Source organism: Elephas maximus, chromosome 1 (assembly GCF_024166365.1).
Source record: "Elephas maximus indicus isolate mEleMax1 chromosome 1, mEleMax1 primary haplotype, whole genome shotgun sequence".
Taxonomy (NCBI): domain Eukaryota; kingdom Metazoa; phylum Chordata; class Mammalia; order Proboscidea; family Elephantidae; genus Elephas; species Elephas maximus.
Window position 1 is genome coordinate 78975793 of NC_064819.1, and position 14086 is coordinate 78989878.

Genomic DNA, 14086 nt, shown 5'->3' on the forward strand with positions numbered 1-14086 from the left:
ATTTGGTACGTCCCTATAAAAAATTCTAAGTAGAAATTTAGAGTGATAATTCTCTTGTAAAATTATCAGCTTTTGAAAGTCTTTTTTCTTATATCTTGCCAAATTGAAAAGAATTATACAAAATGTTGGTAAATAATCACAGCCAGGAGCTGCCAAAGCCCCCAAATGTTGTGCTCCTTAGACCAAATAATGACTTAATCAGTACCTATTGAAATTCTGGGTCAAATATTCAGCGTTTTCAAGGAAGGATGCATTCTACTATTTTACCAATGGTGCCATTTTGGGGGAGTATATATATGATCTTCACAGATACTCATCTTTCTCCCGACAGGTAATATGTGGCCACAGGTAATGGAAAAAGACAATAAGAGTTCTTTTGAAGGCTTCATCCTGGTGGGCTCCTCTGACCGTCCACACCTAGAGCTGATCCTCTTTGTGGTTGTCCTCACTTTTTACCTGCTGACTCTTCTCGGTAACATGGCCATCATCTTGCTTTCAACCTTGGATTCCCGGCTGCACACACCAATGTATTTCTTTTTGGCCAATCTCTCATTCCTAGACATGTGTTTCACCACAGGGTCCATCCCTCAGATGCTCTACAATCTTTGGGGTCCAGATAAGACCATCAGCTACCTGGGTTGTGCCATCCAGCTTTACTTTGTCCTAGCCCTGGGAGGGGTGGAATGTATCCTTCTGGCTGTCATGGCATATGACCGCTATGCTGCAGTCTGCAAACCCCTGCAGTACACTGTCATCATGCACTCACGTCTCTGTGGGCAGCTGGTTTCAGTGGCATGGTTGAGTGGATTTGGCAATTCTCTCATAATGGCACCCCAGACGTTGATGCTACCCCGTTGTGGACACAGGCGGGTGGACCACTTTCTCTGTGAGATGCCAGCATTAATTGGCATGGCCTGTGTAGATACCATGACCCTTGAGGCGCTGGCTTTTGCCTTGGCAATCTTTATCATACTGACACCACTCAGCCTCATCCTCATCTCTTATAGTTACATTGCACGAGCAGTGCTTAGGATCAAATCAGCAGCTGGGCGAAAGAAAGCTTTCAACACCTGTAGCTCCCACCTAATTGTTGTCTCTCTCTTCTATGGTACAATCATATATATGTACCTCCAGCCAGCAAACACTTATTCTCAGGACCAGGGCAAGTTCCTTACTCTCTTCTATACAATTGTCACTCCCAGTGTTAATCCCTTGATCTATACACTGAGAAACAAAGATGTTAAGGAGGCCATGAAGAAAGTGCTAGGGAAGGGAGGTGCAGAAGTATAATAAGAGCTGATCAAATTTGGGGTTATCTTTTGACCCACCATCCACATCACCCATTGCCATTGAGTCAATTTTGACTCATAGCAACCCTATAGGACAAAGTAGAACTGCTCCATAGGGTTCCAAGGAGCGGCTTGGTGGATTTGAAGTGTCGACATTTTGGTTAGCAGTTAAGCACTTAACTACTGCAGGAACAGGGCTCCTCTTTTGACCCAGCTTCTATATATTTTGCCAGATCTATCAAATAAAAGCATGCTCTGGCATTACAGGCTAAAGATACACTTAATGAGATGAAGAACTCATTGGTTTAGAGAGGCTGAGAAAATGCAATATCCTTGAGTTCTTGGTCACTCGTGCTCCTCTCAAGTCCCTCTTAATCACGCATTCATCACTGGAAGGATTTTAACCCAGGAAAAAAACAGCGATCTACCGCATAGTGGTTAAGCACTTGACTGTTAATGGAAAGGTCAGTGATTCAAACCAACCAGCTGCCCCACGGGAGAAAAAAGTGGCAGTCTGCTTCCGTAAAGATTTAAAGCCTTGGAAACCCTGTGGGGGCAGTTCTACTTTGTCCTATAGGGTTGCTATGAGTCACAATCAACTCGACAGCAATTGGCTTGGGTTTGGTTTGGGTGTATTTGCAAAAGGAGTTCCTAGGTAGTGCAAAAGGTTAACATGTTTGGCTGCTAATTGAAAGGAAGGAGGCTGGAGTCCACCCAGAGGCACCTTAAAAGAAAAGCCTGGTGATCTACTTCTGAAAAACCTGCCAATGAAAACCATAAGGAGCACAATTCTACTCTGGTGCACTGGGCATTGCCATGAGTCAGAGTCAACATGAAGGCAACTGGTTTTTATACTTGCAAAAGACCAATCATAAGTGTAAAAAAAAAAAGTGTAGATACTAGATATTTTTGTATCCATGCCAACTTCTGTCCCGTTTGTACTTAGTAGATCTTTAACAAATATGAAAAGAATGAATTTAGAAGTAGCGTAGAAGAAATGTTTATTTTTCTAGAAAGTTCAAATATGTTTTTATAGTGCCAAATGCCTGAATGAGAGCCAAAATAAATTGTTCGGTTATTTAGCTCTTAGTACTACCAACACTACAGCAGACACGTGGATCCTGTGTATTTTGAATTATTTATACAATTGAGTTTAATGAAATTTATGTTTGACTTTCTGAAACAATAGAGAATGAAGAAGAAATATAAAGCAAGACAATGAGATACTTGCTTTAGATAGAAGGAAGAATTTCTTGTTACTTCTCAATATTTATTAACACTTATTAGTGACTCCAGAAAGCTAAGGGGTCTTGTTCAAAATTTTTAAAGATGATTTAATCTCCACCACTCTTACATGCTATCAGAATAAACTTAAGTAGAGGCAGAAAGGAATGAGATAAACTCTAGGGAATTGTTGGAATCTTTATAATATTCTCTGGATGTTGATTTTTTTCACGCTTATATTAATGACTAGAAAGATGTGGTGGTCTGCTTCTGCAGGGATTTACAGCTTTGGAAACCCTATGGGGTCACTATGAGTCAGCATCAACTCGATGGCAGTGGGTTTGGTTTGGGTTTGGTATATTAAAGACTATGGGCCCTGGTGGTACAGTGGCTAAGTGCTTGGCTACTAATGGAAAAGTCAGCGGTTCAAACCCACCAGGTGCTCTGTGGGGAGAAAGGTGTGGCAGCCTGCTTCCATAGAGATTACAGCCTTGGAAACCTTATGGGGCAGTTCTACTGTGTCCTATAGGGTCTCTAGGAGTTGGAATTGACTCTACGACAACTGGGTTTTTTGTTTTGTTTTGTTTTTTATTAAAGACCACAGTATCTCACCAGTTGTTGTAATGGAAAGTGTTTTGAATGGTTCAAGTCGAATGAATAAGTATCCATCTTAAAGTCAGGCATGTCTCTTCAGACCTGAAATGTTATCAGTTGGATGAATCCTATTATCTCATAACCTGGGGAATTTTATATTATGTTGGAATTTCTGCTAGCGAAGAAGGACATTGAAATTTGGGAGTATTGCCAGTGGCATCATTAGGAACTGGATATGGGAAAGGTTTAGCAATTTCTCGCTTAAGTTTCCACAAAAGAAAGTTCGAGTTAATCCAGAGGACTCAGGAAAAAATACCCATTAAATTTTCAAACAAAAAATAGATTTTGTTTTCAGTTAGTTAGGACTTAACGAGAATGGGCTTTGGGTTTAATTATGGACAGTATTCTCTTATTCCCATAAGAAGGCAGAAAAATTAGAATCTATTTTTCCTCCTATTTTATAAGCTTATTAAAAGGTGATGATGGCCCATGATGATGTTACTAAGGCCATTTTAATAGTCAATGTACAGAATTTGAGGGCACGTGGCTTGACATTTCCCATCTCTTTTACTGAAAAACGTCTTCAGTGTCCTACTAGCATAAAAGTATACTGCAGTTCTGTTGGAATCCCTGGGCTGTGCCCAAGGTTAAACACTAGACTACTAATAGAAATGTTTGTGGTTCAAACCTGCCCAGAGGTGCCTCAGAATAAGCCTGGTGATTTCTTTTCCAAAAGTTCACAGCTTTGCAAACCCTATGGAGCCCAGATGTACTCTGCAGACGTGGGGTAGCCATTAATCAGAGTTGACTGGACTGTAACTAGTTCAGCTGGTAGTCCTTTTAGAATAATTCTCTATAAAACAATTTTTATCACATCTCTATGCTGTTTAGATACGCATTACTTTAGAAGCATTAATATCTTGGAATGAGGGCAGGAGATCAAGAGAAACAATATAAATCTGTACAGATATAGTTTGAAAACCCCCTACGGACTTCATTCTGTTGTACATAGGTCGATAGGAGTCGGAATCAACTTGTTGGCACCTAACAACAATAACGACATACATAGTTTGAAAACCCTGTATGGAAATTCTAATTCCCTTCAAAATTTCCCTTTTCTCCACAAAGGTTATATTTCACTTTCCTGCGTTTCCATGCCTCACTGCAAGTCACTTTTATGGCAAAAACTCTCTCTCTGAACCTAACAACCGAGAGTTAGATCAGACCTCATGCCCAGCTATCCTGAGCCAGGTCACGACATCTCTGGCCACCAGAGGCTGGGTCATTGGGAGCACCCTTAGGGTTAGGAGCCTTTACAACTACCTGCACTTGAGACAGCTGGTCTCTATCTCTCTTTCTGTCATCACCCGGGACTAGGTCACAGCGTAGAAGGACTCTGTCCTTCATCAACTGCCCATGCAGCCTTTCCCTATCACCCAGCCACCCACAGCTGGGCCTATACAAATCAACTTTGTACTGCCAGCCCCTGCTGCTCATCGACCCTGAGGATTTCTTAATTCTCTGTAATGGCTAACGAAATTCACAGAGACTGTTACCTATGCTTACAGTTACCCATTTATTATAACCAAAAAGGATACAAGTGAAAAGATGCATCAGGCAAAGTCTGGGAGAGTTCCTGGCATAGGGCCTCCATTGTCCTCAGGGTCTTGTGGCTCCCTCTCCTGAGCATGGGTGTTCTCACTGATCCAGGAAGCTCCCCAAAAGGTGTTCCAAGTTCCCAGGTCCCCTAGTCATTGGGACCTCAATGAATATGAATGACTGTATTAGGCCCCCCTCCCTTTCTGAAATTATGGTAACTAGTGAAAACTCTGACAAAGCGTTGGTGGTACTGGGTTAATTTGCTACATAATGAAACCGAGCAGCACAGTTGTCCAAGGGTCACACTTACTAATGAACAATGCTGACAATCTGGTATAAACCACCCTGAAACTCCTCACACCATAATTACAAACCAGGGTCAGTGCTATGCAGATATATCTATTTCAGCAAAAGAGTTCAATACAATTTCAGATATGCTGAACCCTCACAGTATACCTTGAATCCCTTCTCATGTGGCTATAGCCTTCTGTAGGAGGAAAGATATAGGTTAAAGACTCAAGAGAATGTAGAAGTCTCATGATGTTTGCCAGGAACAAGGGTTACACAAATCCTAGGAGAAAGGTTTGCAAACCTCTCTGCATGCCATGAAGCCCTGGTGGTGCAGTGATTAAGAACTTGTCTGCTAACCGAAAGGTGGACAGTTAAGATCCACCAACTGCTTCTTGGAAACACTATGGGGAAGTTCTACTCTGTCCTATAGGGTCACTGTGAGTCTGAATCGACTCAGTGACAACGGGTTTGGTTTTTGGTTTTGATTTCTTCACCCCATAAATGGTTTCATAAGTTCCTCTGAGTTAATAATGTCTCTCCTATCATAATAATTATATCATAATAATGTTCATACAATAATAAGCACTCAGGGCTGATGTCAGGAGGGGTCTATTTCTGAAGTTTGTCTGAGGAAATTTTCACTCGTTACCATAAAGCCTTCCCCTGGGTTTTTGCTGTGTTACCACATGCAGCTCCAGCCCATCAATACTCATCAAATCCTCATTTGGAGCAAGGCATTGAAAATGTCTCAATGAAACAGATTCTTGCCCAAGTCACTCTATCTTCCCTCAAATGTAGTATGCACGTGTCAGCAGTAAAGTTAATTTTTATATAGATTCCACAGAGAGAAGGACATAGTGTTTAAGAGCATAGATTTTCTCAAATGAGTGTAATCCCAAATCCACCTTGGACTTAACCTCTCTGTACCCCAGTTTCTGCCTTTATAAAATGTGGATAATGCTATTGTCATTCTCAAAGGGCTATTTTGATGTTTAAATGAGTTAATACATGAAAATATTCAGAACAATTCCTTGCATGTAGTAAGAACTATGTGTTTGTTGTGTTGTAATATAGAAAATATGGTAGAGATTTTATATGTGTATATATATATTAGAATACATATATTATATATGTATGTATATATTAGAATATATATATATATTTGTTGTTGCTAGGTGCCATCGAGTCGGTTTCAACTCATAGTGACACTACGTACAACAGAACGAAACACCACCCAGTCCTGTGCCATCCTCACAGTTCTTGTTATGCTTGAGACAATTCTTGCAGCCACTGTGTCAGTCCACTTCGTTGAGGGTCTCCCTCTTTTTCGCTGGCCCTCTACTTTACCAAGCATGATGTTCTTCTCCAGGGACTGATCCCTTCTGATAACATGTCCAGAGTATGTGAGATGTAGTCTCGCCATCCTTGCTTCTAAGGAGCATTCTGGTTATACTTCTTCCAAGACAGATTTGTTCATTCTTTTGGCAATCCATGGTATATTCAATATTCTTCACCAACACCACAGTTCAAAGGCATCAATTCTTCTTTGGTCTTCCTTATTCATTGTTCAGTTTTTGCATGCATATGAGGCGACTGAAAACACCATGGCTTGGGTCAGGCACACCTGAGTCTTCAAGGTGATGTCTTTGCTTTTGGCCACTTTAAAGAGGCCTTTTATAGCACATTTGCCCAATGCGATGTGTCTTTTGAATTTTAACTGCTGCTTTTTTTTCCCATGGGTGTTGTTTGTGGATCCAAGTGAAATGAAATCCTTGGCAGTCCAGAATTAGACCCAAATATATATGGTAATTTAGTATATGACAAAGATGATATCTCAAATCACTGTGTAAAAATGGAATATTATTTAAATGGTGCAGGAAAAACTGGGTAGCCATTTGGAAAAGATAAAATTGGATCCTATATCACACCCAATACAATAATAAATTTGAAATGGATTAGGAATCTAAATTTAAAAAATGACACCATGTAAGTACTAGAGAAAAAATGGTCGAGTTAGTTTTAATTTCAGTGTAGGGAAAGGCATTATAACTACATCTCAAAATCCAGGGCAAAAAAAAAAAAAAAATTAATTAATTTTTCTACATGACAATTGAAAAAAACTTATAACCAAAACACCATAAACAAAGGTAAAAGACAACTGATAAAAATGGAGGAAAATATTCACAACATATAGCACAAAAGGCTACTATCTGTAATATGTGAAGAGATCTGACAAATGTAAGAAAGGATTAAAGAAAAAATAGTCAAATGAAGAAGTGACACAGGTAATTCACAAACAGATAAAAAATGGTTCTCAAATGAATTGTTATGGATTGAATTGTATCTCCCCCTAAACATATGTTGAAGTCCTCATTGCTGGTACCTGCAGATGTAACTTTGTTGGAAAATAATGTGGGTCCTAATCCCATCTTAGTGGTGTCTAAAAGAGAATATACATGGAGAGTTAGATAGAAGGAGAACAGCCATGTCATAATGGAGGCAGATGCTGCTGCAAACCAAGGAACGCCAAGGGTGGCCAGGATTCACCAGACGGTAGGAGGCAGGCATGGAACAGTGTCTCTCTCAAAGCCATCAGAAGGAATCAACATGACCGATACCCTGATTTGAACTTTTAGCTTCCAAAACTGTAAGACAATACATTTCTGTTCTTTAAAGTCACCCACTTTGCAGTATTTTGTTATAGCAGCTCTAGGAAACTAAGATACATATGAAAAAATATTCAAACTCGCTCATAATTAGGTAAGTGCAAATTAAAACAACACTGAAACACTATTTTAACCTATTAGACCAGCAAATTTTTTTTTTTTTTAAGTTGAAAACATGTTCCTGTAGTGAGGCTGTGTAGAAAAAGGCACTCATCTATTGCTGGAAAATTGCTTGCACTGCAGCCTGAACCTGATGCAGAGCATTTTCTTGTTCTTGGACATATCCAGATATGGTAGCCTTCCATCTTATTGGTAAATAGGTTGGAGGACTATCCCAAATGCAGTTGCAGCTGAGGTCTCAGATTATTTTATGGGGAGCTTTGGAGCTTGGGTGACCTTTCAGAGTTTTCCCAATATGGGCAAAGGGGAATGCGCTTTTGTGAACTTTGGAGGAGGCATAACCTTGGCCAAAGTATTTCCCCATGGCCAAAAGAAATTCCTAGTGATGTGAGTCATCAGTAGCCAGTATTCACAGGATTTTGGGGATAGGTGCATTGGCCCTGAAGAGGTTATCCGAGTGGAGCACTACAGTATTCTCTACAGTCGGTCTGCAGATCAAGAGGAGCTGCACCACAACCTGATGTAGATCATAGGATCCTAGACTTTCAGCATGGTGCTATAATTGGACAAGACTTTTGGAGGTCTTGGAATAAAATAAGTATATTTTGGATGTGGGAAAAATATTAACTGTGGTAGACTGATTGCAAGAATTGCTCCAATTCTTCACCCCTCTGTTATTCATGCCATTTGCAATGTGAGTTTGTAACTCCTCTCAACAAAAGGTAAGGTATATTTCTTGATCCTCTTGCATCTGAGTTGGTGTTGTGACTTGCTTTGGCCAACAGAACATGCCAGAGGCTTTGTATGCTCCTATTCTCTTTCATATTCCTCTGACTTTACCATGAGAACATGGTCAGGATAGCAAGCTGGAGGATGAGACACATGGAACACAGCACGGTTGGCCCAGTTGTCTCAGCTGAGGTTCTAGCCAAGATCAGCAAAATTTTTGAGCCAAACTGCACTGAACACAGACACATGAGTGAGCCCACTCAACAGAACTACCCAGTCAATCCAGGGAACTGTGAGCAAGAATAAATGTCTATTTCTGTATGTTGCTGGGGTTTTATGATTATTTCTTATATAATATTACTCTGACAATAGATAACTGATACAGTTTCATGACTCATTTTATGAGGCCACCCTAACGTGGATACCAAATCTGACAAGGATATTACAAAAAAGGAAAACTAAAGGCCAATCTTTCATGAATGTGTATATAAAAGTCTTAAAGAATTATTAAAAACTTTAACCCAGTGTTATCTAAAAAGGATAAGATAGCACAAGTCAGTGGGGTTTATCATACAAATATAAGAGTGGTTTAACATTTGAAAATCAATTAGCGTAATTTATCAAATTAACAAAAAAAAGGGAGAAAAATCATATAATTATCTGTGTAGATTCAGGCAAGCCATTTGATAAAATTCAACCCCCATTCATTTTTTAAAACCATAGCAAACTAGGAATAGAATGGAACTTCCCTACACTGATAAAGAATATCCACAAGAAATGCCCAGAACATTATACACAATGAGAAAACACTGATGGAAACAAGGATGCTCATTATCACCACTTCTTTTCAGCATTATACTGACGGTCCTTGCTAATGCAACAAGGCAAGAAAAATAAATAAAATGCATAAGGAATGGAAAGAAAGACATATTATTATTTGCTGACCGTATGAGGGTGTATGTTGAAAATCTGAAAGAATCTACATAGACAATATTAGAACTATTAAGTGAATTTCTCAAGATCACTGAACAAAACAGATCAATATACAAAAATCAATTGTATTAGAGCCCATAAGAGTGATGATTCTAAAGCAGTGCATATTTATAGCAGCAACAAATAGAAAATGAAATTTGGAAATAATTTTTAAAAGATTTATGAATAAAAATGACAGATTTTGCTACTGGAGGTATTTTCAAAATGCAATCTCAAAAGAGCACTTCTATCTTTGTATCAAAATAACTCCTTTTTGCCAGATCATGAAATTAATGAGAAAAATCACTCTTTTGACTATCCTTTTCTGTAGGAAACTTTATATTTCCTTTGGTTATTTAGTATATTATTTATATCAAGTGATCTTAACATGCGCTGCTTTAAAATCATCACTCATGAATTCTAATACAGAGGGTTCTTTGCAACTTTAGTGAAATTTCAGCATCTTTCCACTCCACCTCATTTCCCCTTACCTGAGCCGTCATCGCTAATCTTTTCTGCTATTACAGTATTTCTCTTACAGAAAACACAACTGGTTCACCTACCTTATTACCACAGAATTTGCTTCTAATATTCTAATAAAGTTCTCAAAAACCCCAGGATTCTGTATGAAATATGATTTTCTCCCTCATTACTTTTCCTTTCCATAGAGCACCACCTCAGACCATTCATAATTATATACATGGAAGAGCTTCTTTCCACTCAGTAAGACCTGCTGAAATTTCAGTACAAAAAGTGATATACAGCATATCCCTATACAATACAGGAATTAGAATGAAACAAATTTTGCTAAGGATTTCTTCAACTGTTCACCTAATATATTCACACATGTCCATGCTACCACAAACTAGTATACCATTTCCTAGGGCCATTAAAATCTGTAAGATCCCAGACTCAAACACCACTTTCAATTTTTCCTGTGGATTTGTATCTATTCTCTATTCTTGAATCCCTACTTCTTCAGGGGCCTAGCTAGATCCTGCCCCTAACCTACATACCTACATAACCCTACATATATGATAACTTGCTGGGATAAGATGCCAGGATGACATGTGTGAAAATGCCAAGATCCTTCCAGAACCACGCTGACTCCTGGGCCAGTAATTAAGATTTGTGTGAGTCGTAATATCAGTTCATTGGAACTCATCTAACCCAAAGATATTCCAAGTTTTATCCGAGCCTCTACATGCTGAGGAGCCCTGGTGGCACAGTGGTTAAACGCTTGGCTGCTAACCAAAAGGCCGGCAGTTTGAATCCAACAGACGATCATAGTTCTACCCAGTACTACAGGGTTGCTATGAGTAGGAATCCTCTCAATGACAATGGGTTTGTTTTTTTAAAATATACTACTACAGGTTTCCCTCTTTCAATGTTCAGTTCCTCCATTACGTAGGAAGATCCAATCCTGCGCTCAGGCCTGTTCCATTCTGCCCTAAAGAGAATCAATTGATCAGATGGTCAGAGATTAATACAGCAACTTACCTTGCTCTGGGAGATCTTTCCCTACAAAAAGAAAGCTTTGCCAGTATATAGTCCTTTGGGAAACAAAGGCTAGCGGTAAGAAGAGAGGGGCAAGACTCTTAAGCATAGGCAAGAAAAAGAAGAGAATAAATTTAAAATTAAATGAGCCAGAGTGTGTGTCTGGTTTGCTAACAAATTCTGTGAATTTAGGAAAGTTTGTTTAACCCCTTCTAAGTCTCAGTTTCTTCATCGTTAAAATGAAGATAAAAGAGCAGCTATTTTATAGGGCATTGGTGAGGATACCAAAAAACAAACTAACAAACAAAAATAAATAAAATAAATCCATTGCTGTGGAGTCAATTCTTTCTCATAGAGACCCCACAGGACAGAGTAGAACTGCCCCATAGGGTTTCCAAGGAGTGTCTGGTGGATTCAAACTGCTGTCTGGTGAGCATCAATTAGACATGATTACTACTGTTATTAAACTCTGCATATCCTTTCTGATTCCCAGCCTTTTGATAACTGGGCATTATTTCTTAATTTTTCACTTTAAGGGCAACTGAAAATTTTGAGTTTATTTACTCTTGGTCTGTTTTGCAGACTAAAGATCCACCTTTATTCATATTTTCTTGTTTGTTTAGTCATTCATTTTTTTAAATATTATTTTCTTTATTTGCGTTACCTATTATAAGAATTTGTTAAACAAAAAAAAAAAAACATTAATAGCAGAATTTTTTCCCCGGTAATTTTCACTCTCATGCTCACTCTTGCTCCCATAGGTAACTTCTGTTATTGGCTTGGGGAGTTTTTAAATATTAAACATTATGCTTGGATTAAGTCTTAATTTTTTTTCTTTTCTTGTTTTACTTGATGCCCCTCCATACTGTGCATTTTGAATCAGTGTCCTTCCTTATTTTTCTCCATTTTCAAAGAATCCTGTACAGGTATATATACAACACATAAAATCAAATTTAGCTTGGCCATTGTTTTATATAATTAAGATCATGTTATTTATTCTTTGTTGCATCTTAATTTTCTCATTAAGTAATGTTACAGATGAATACACCTGGTACAAATGAATTGTTATTTAACCAATTTCCTACCTGGGAACTAAATTTTTTCTCTACTATTGGCCATTACAAACATTGCAACAATAAATATTCTTTTGTCTATGTCTTTTATACTGGTAATTTTATTTGGACAAGATAGGTTTCCATGAGTGGTATTGCTAAGCTGATGGACATATGTGCTTTTTCCAGATTATTCATCAAATTAGTTTCTAAAAAAATTTATAACACTTTAAATTTTTGCCTATAATTTGTGGAAGTAGTCTTTTCCCTTCAATAACATTAGAAATAGGAGTTATTGCTCTTCCCATTTTTTTCAGCTCGATAAGTGACTTATTAATTCAGTATAGTTCCCTGAATATTTAGGAATTTAATATCTTCTCATATAGATTTGATATTCTGAGTTGTCTGTTCATATTATTTGGGGTTCTTTCTATTGTGTTATTTGTATTTATTTTCTTGTACTTTGCAGAAAATCTTTATATTATAGACACTAACTCTTTTAAGGAGCCCAGTGGCATAGTGGTTAAGAGTTCGACTGTTAACCAAAAGGTTCGCAGTTGGAATCCACCAGCCAATCCTTGGAAACTCTGTAAGGCAGTTCTACTCTGTTATAAATGTATTCTTCCCAGGTCTACTAATCTGAAAAAATTGATATGGAACTACATATTAAAAAAAAAAAATTAGAGCATATAAAAATGAATTCTGGATAGAAGAAACTGTAGAAAAATACAAGTCATTTTTAAAATCTTGCACCCCGAATCCAGGAAGCTACATATACATCTTGAACTAAGGAAGAACTTCTTATGCAAACCTAGAAATGCAAAATCTATGATAGAAAATATAGAAATATTTATACAATAAATAAACTGCTTTATGTAAGCCAAGATAATAAAGATTTTTCTATGACATATTAAACAGAAATCTATTTTATGTATAGATATTTACCTCAGATAAAATTTCAGAGCAAATAGACAATTTTCCTTTTTATTTGGCTTCACAGAACTCACTTAGTAGCTTACAAAAGGAAATTAAAAAGCACAAAATTCAAATTTAATTTGATAAAGTATTTTAGTCCCTTTTGTTACTCCTTTTGTCTTGGAAAAAGTTGAAGTCAGTCCCTAGGGAAAGGGTATGGCTGAACAAATCTAAGCTACAAATGAAATATCACTTCACAGAGATCTCCTTGGTCTCTCTTCCCATTGGACATCATGGCCAATTACCATATATTACAGTGAGGATTGTTATCTTTCCCTGTAGGCCAGAGCACACACCAACATTAATAAGGTTCCCTATCCTTCTCATTTATTTTGCAAATCTGGTGAGAAGAATTCTGAAAATAGCAGTTGCTACCTTACTTCTTCGCAATGTAATGCCAGAAAAACATGCTCTGGCCCTTTGCAATACTTAATTCCTATTCTCCTATTTTCTGGGTTAATCCTGAATGGAGATCTCATCATCTGCTACTTTAAGAGAAGAACAAGGGGACGTGAAACAAGAGGAAGTTGAACAAACTTCGTAGTGTGAGTTTTACAATTGAATAGTTTATGAAGAGGTGGTTGAATCTGCATGCTTCTAATTATTCCTATACACAGAGACACAGATTATTCTCTCTAAGTCGGAATCGACTCGATGGCACTGGGCACTGGGGTAATGCTTAAAAAAGGTATGTAGAACCGTTTTCTGGAAAATTGTTATATAAAATATGCTGAAATTTGAATGTTCTGAGCACTTATCTTATGAACTACTGCTCTTTTGTTTGTTTATTTGTCCCACAATAATTTTTTTTTATTGTTGAAAAATGTAGAGAACACAGCATTTTCTTATGGACTGTTTATCATTCGTATTATAAAAATTTGACTCAGCCTCAGTTTATTCCTTTTATTTCTATCTAGTGCTATTTTGCCTATATTTGTTATTCCTGTGGGAAATTAGAAATACCTGGTGGATTTGAATTGTTGACCTTTTTGTTAGCAGCTGTAGCTTTTAGCCCCCACACCGCCAGGGTTTCCCTTAACCTCCTAGAACCTATAAGTTCAGATTTCTGCCTGCTAAG

General features: G+C 37.8%; 1 protein-coding gene across 1 annotated transcript; it reads left to right on the plus strand.

Moving 5' to 3' along the window:
* The first annotated feature begins 336 nt into the window (after positions 1-336).
* LOC126077240 (putative olfactory receptor 2W6) lies at positions 337-1290 on the plus strand. Its single transcript, XM_049886385.1, has one exon. The coding sequence runs from the start codon at positions 337-339 to the stop codon at positions 1288-1290; it is 954 nt and encodes a 317-aa protein (XP_049742342.1).
* Positions 1291-14086: the final 12796 nt, after the last annotated feature.

Excerpts from the sequence above, each read along its gene's own strand:
- LOC126077240 (XM_049886385.1), top strand. The coding sequence starts at position 337 with ATGTGGCCACAGGTAATGGAAAAAGACAATAAGAGTTCTTTTGAAGGC.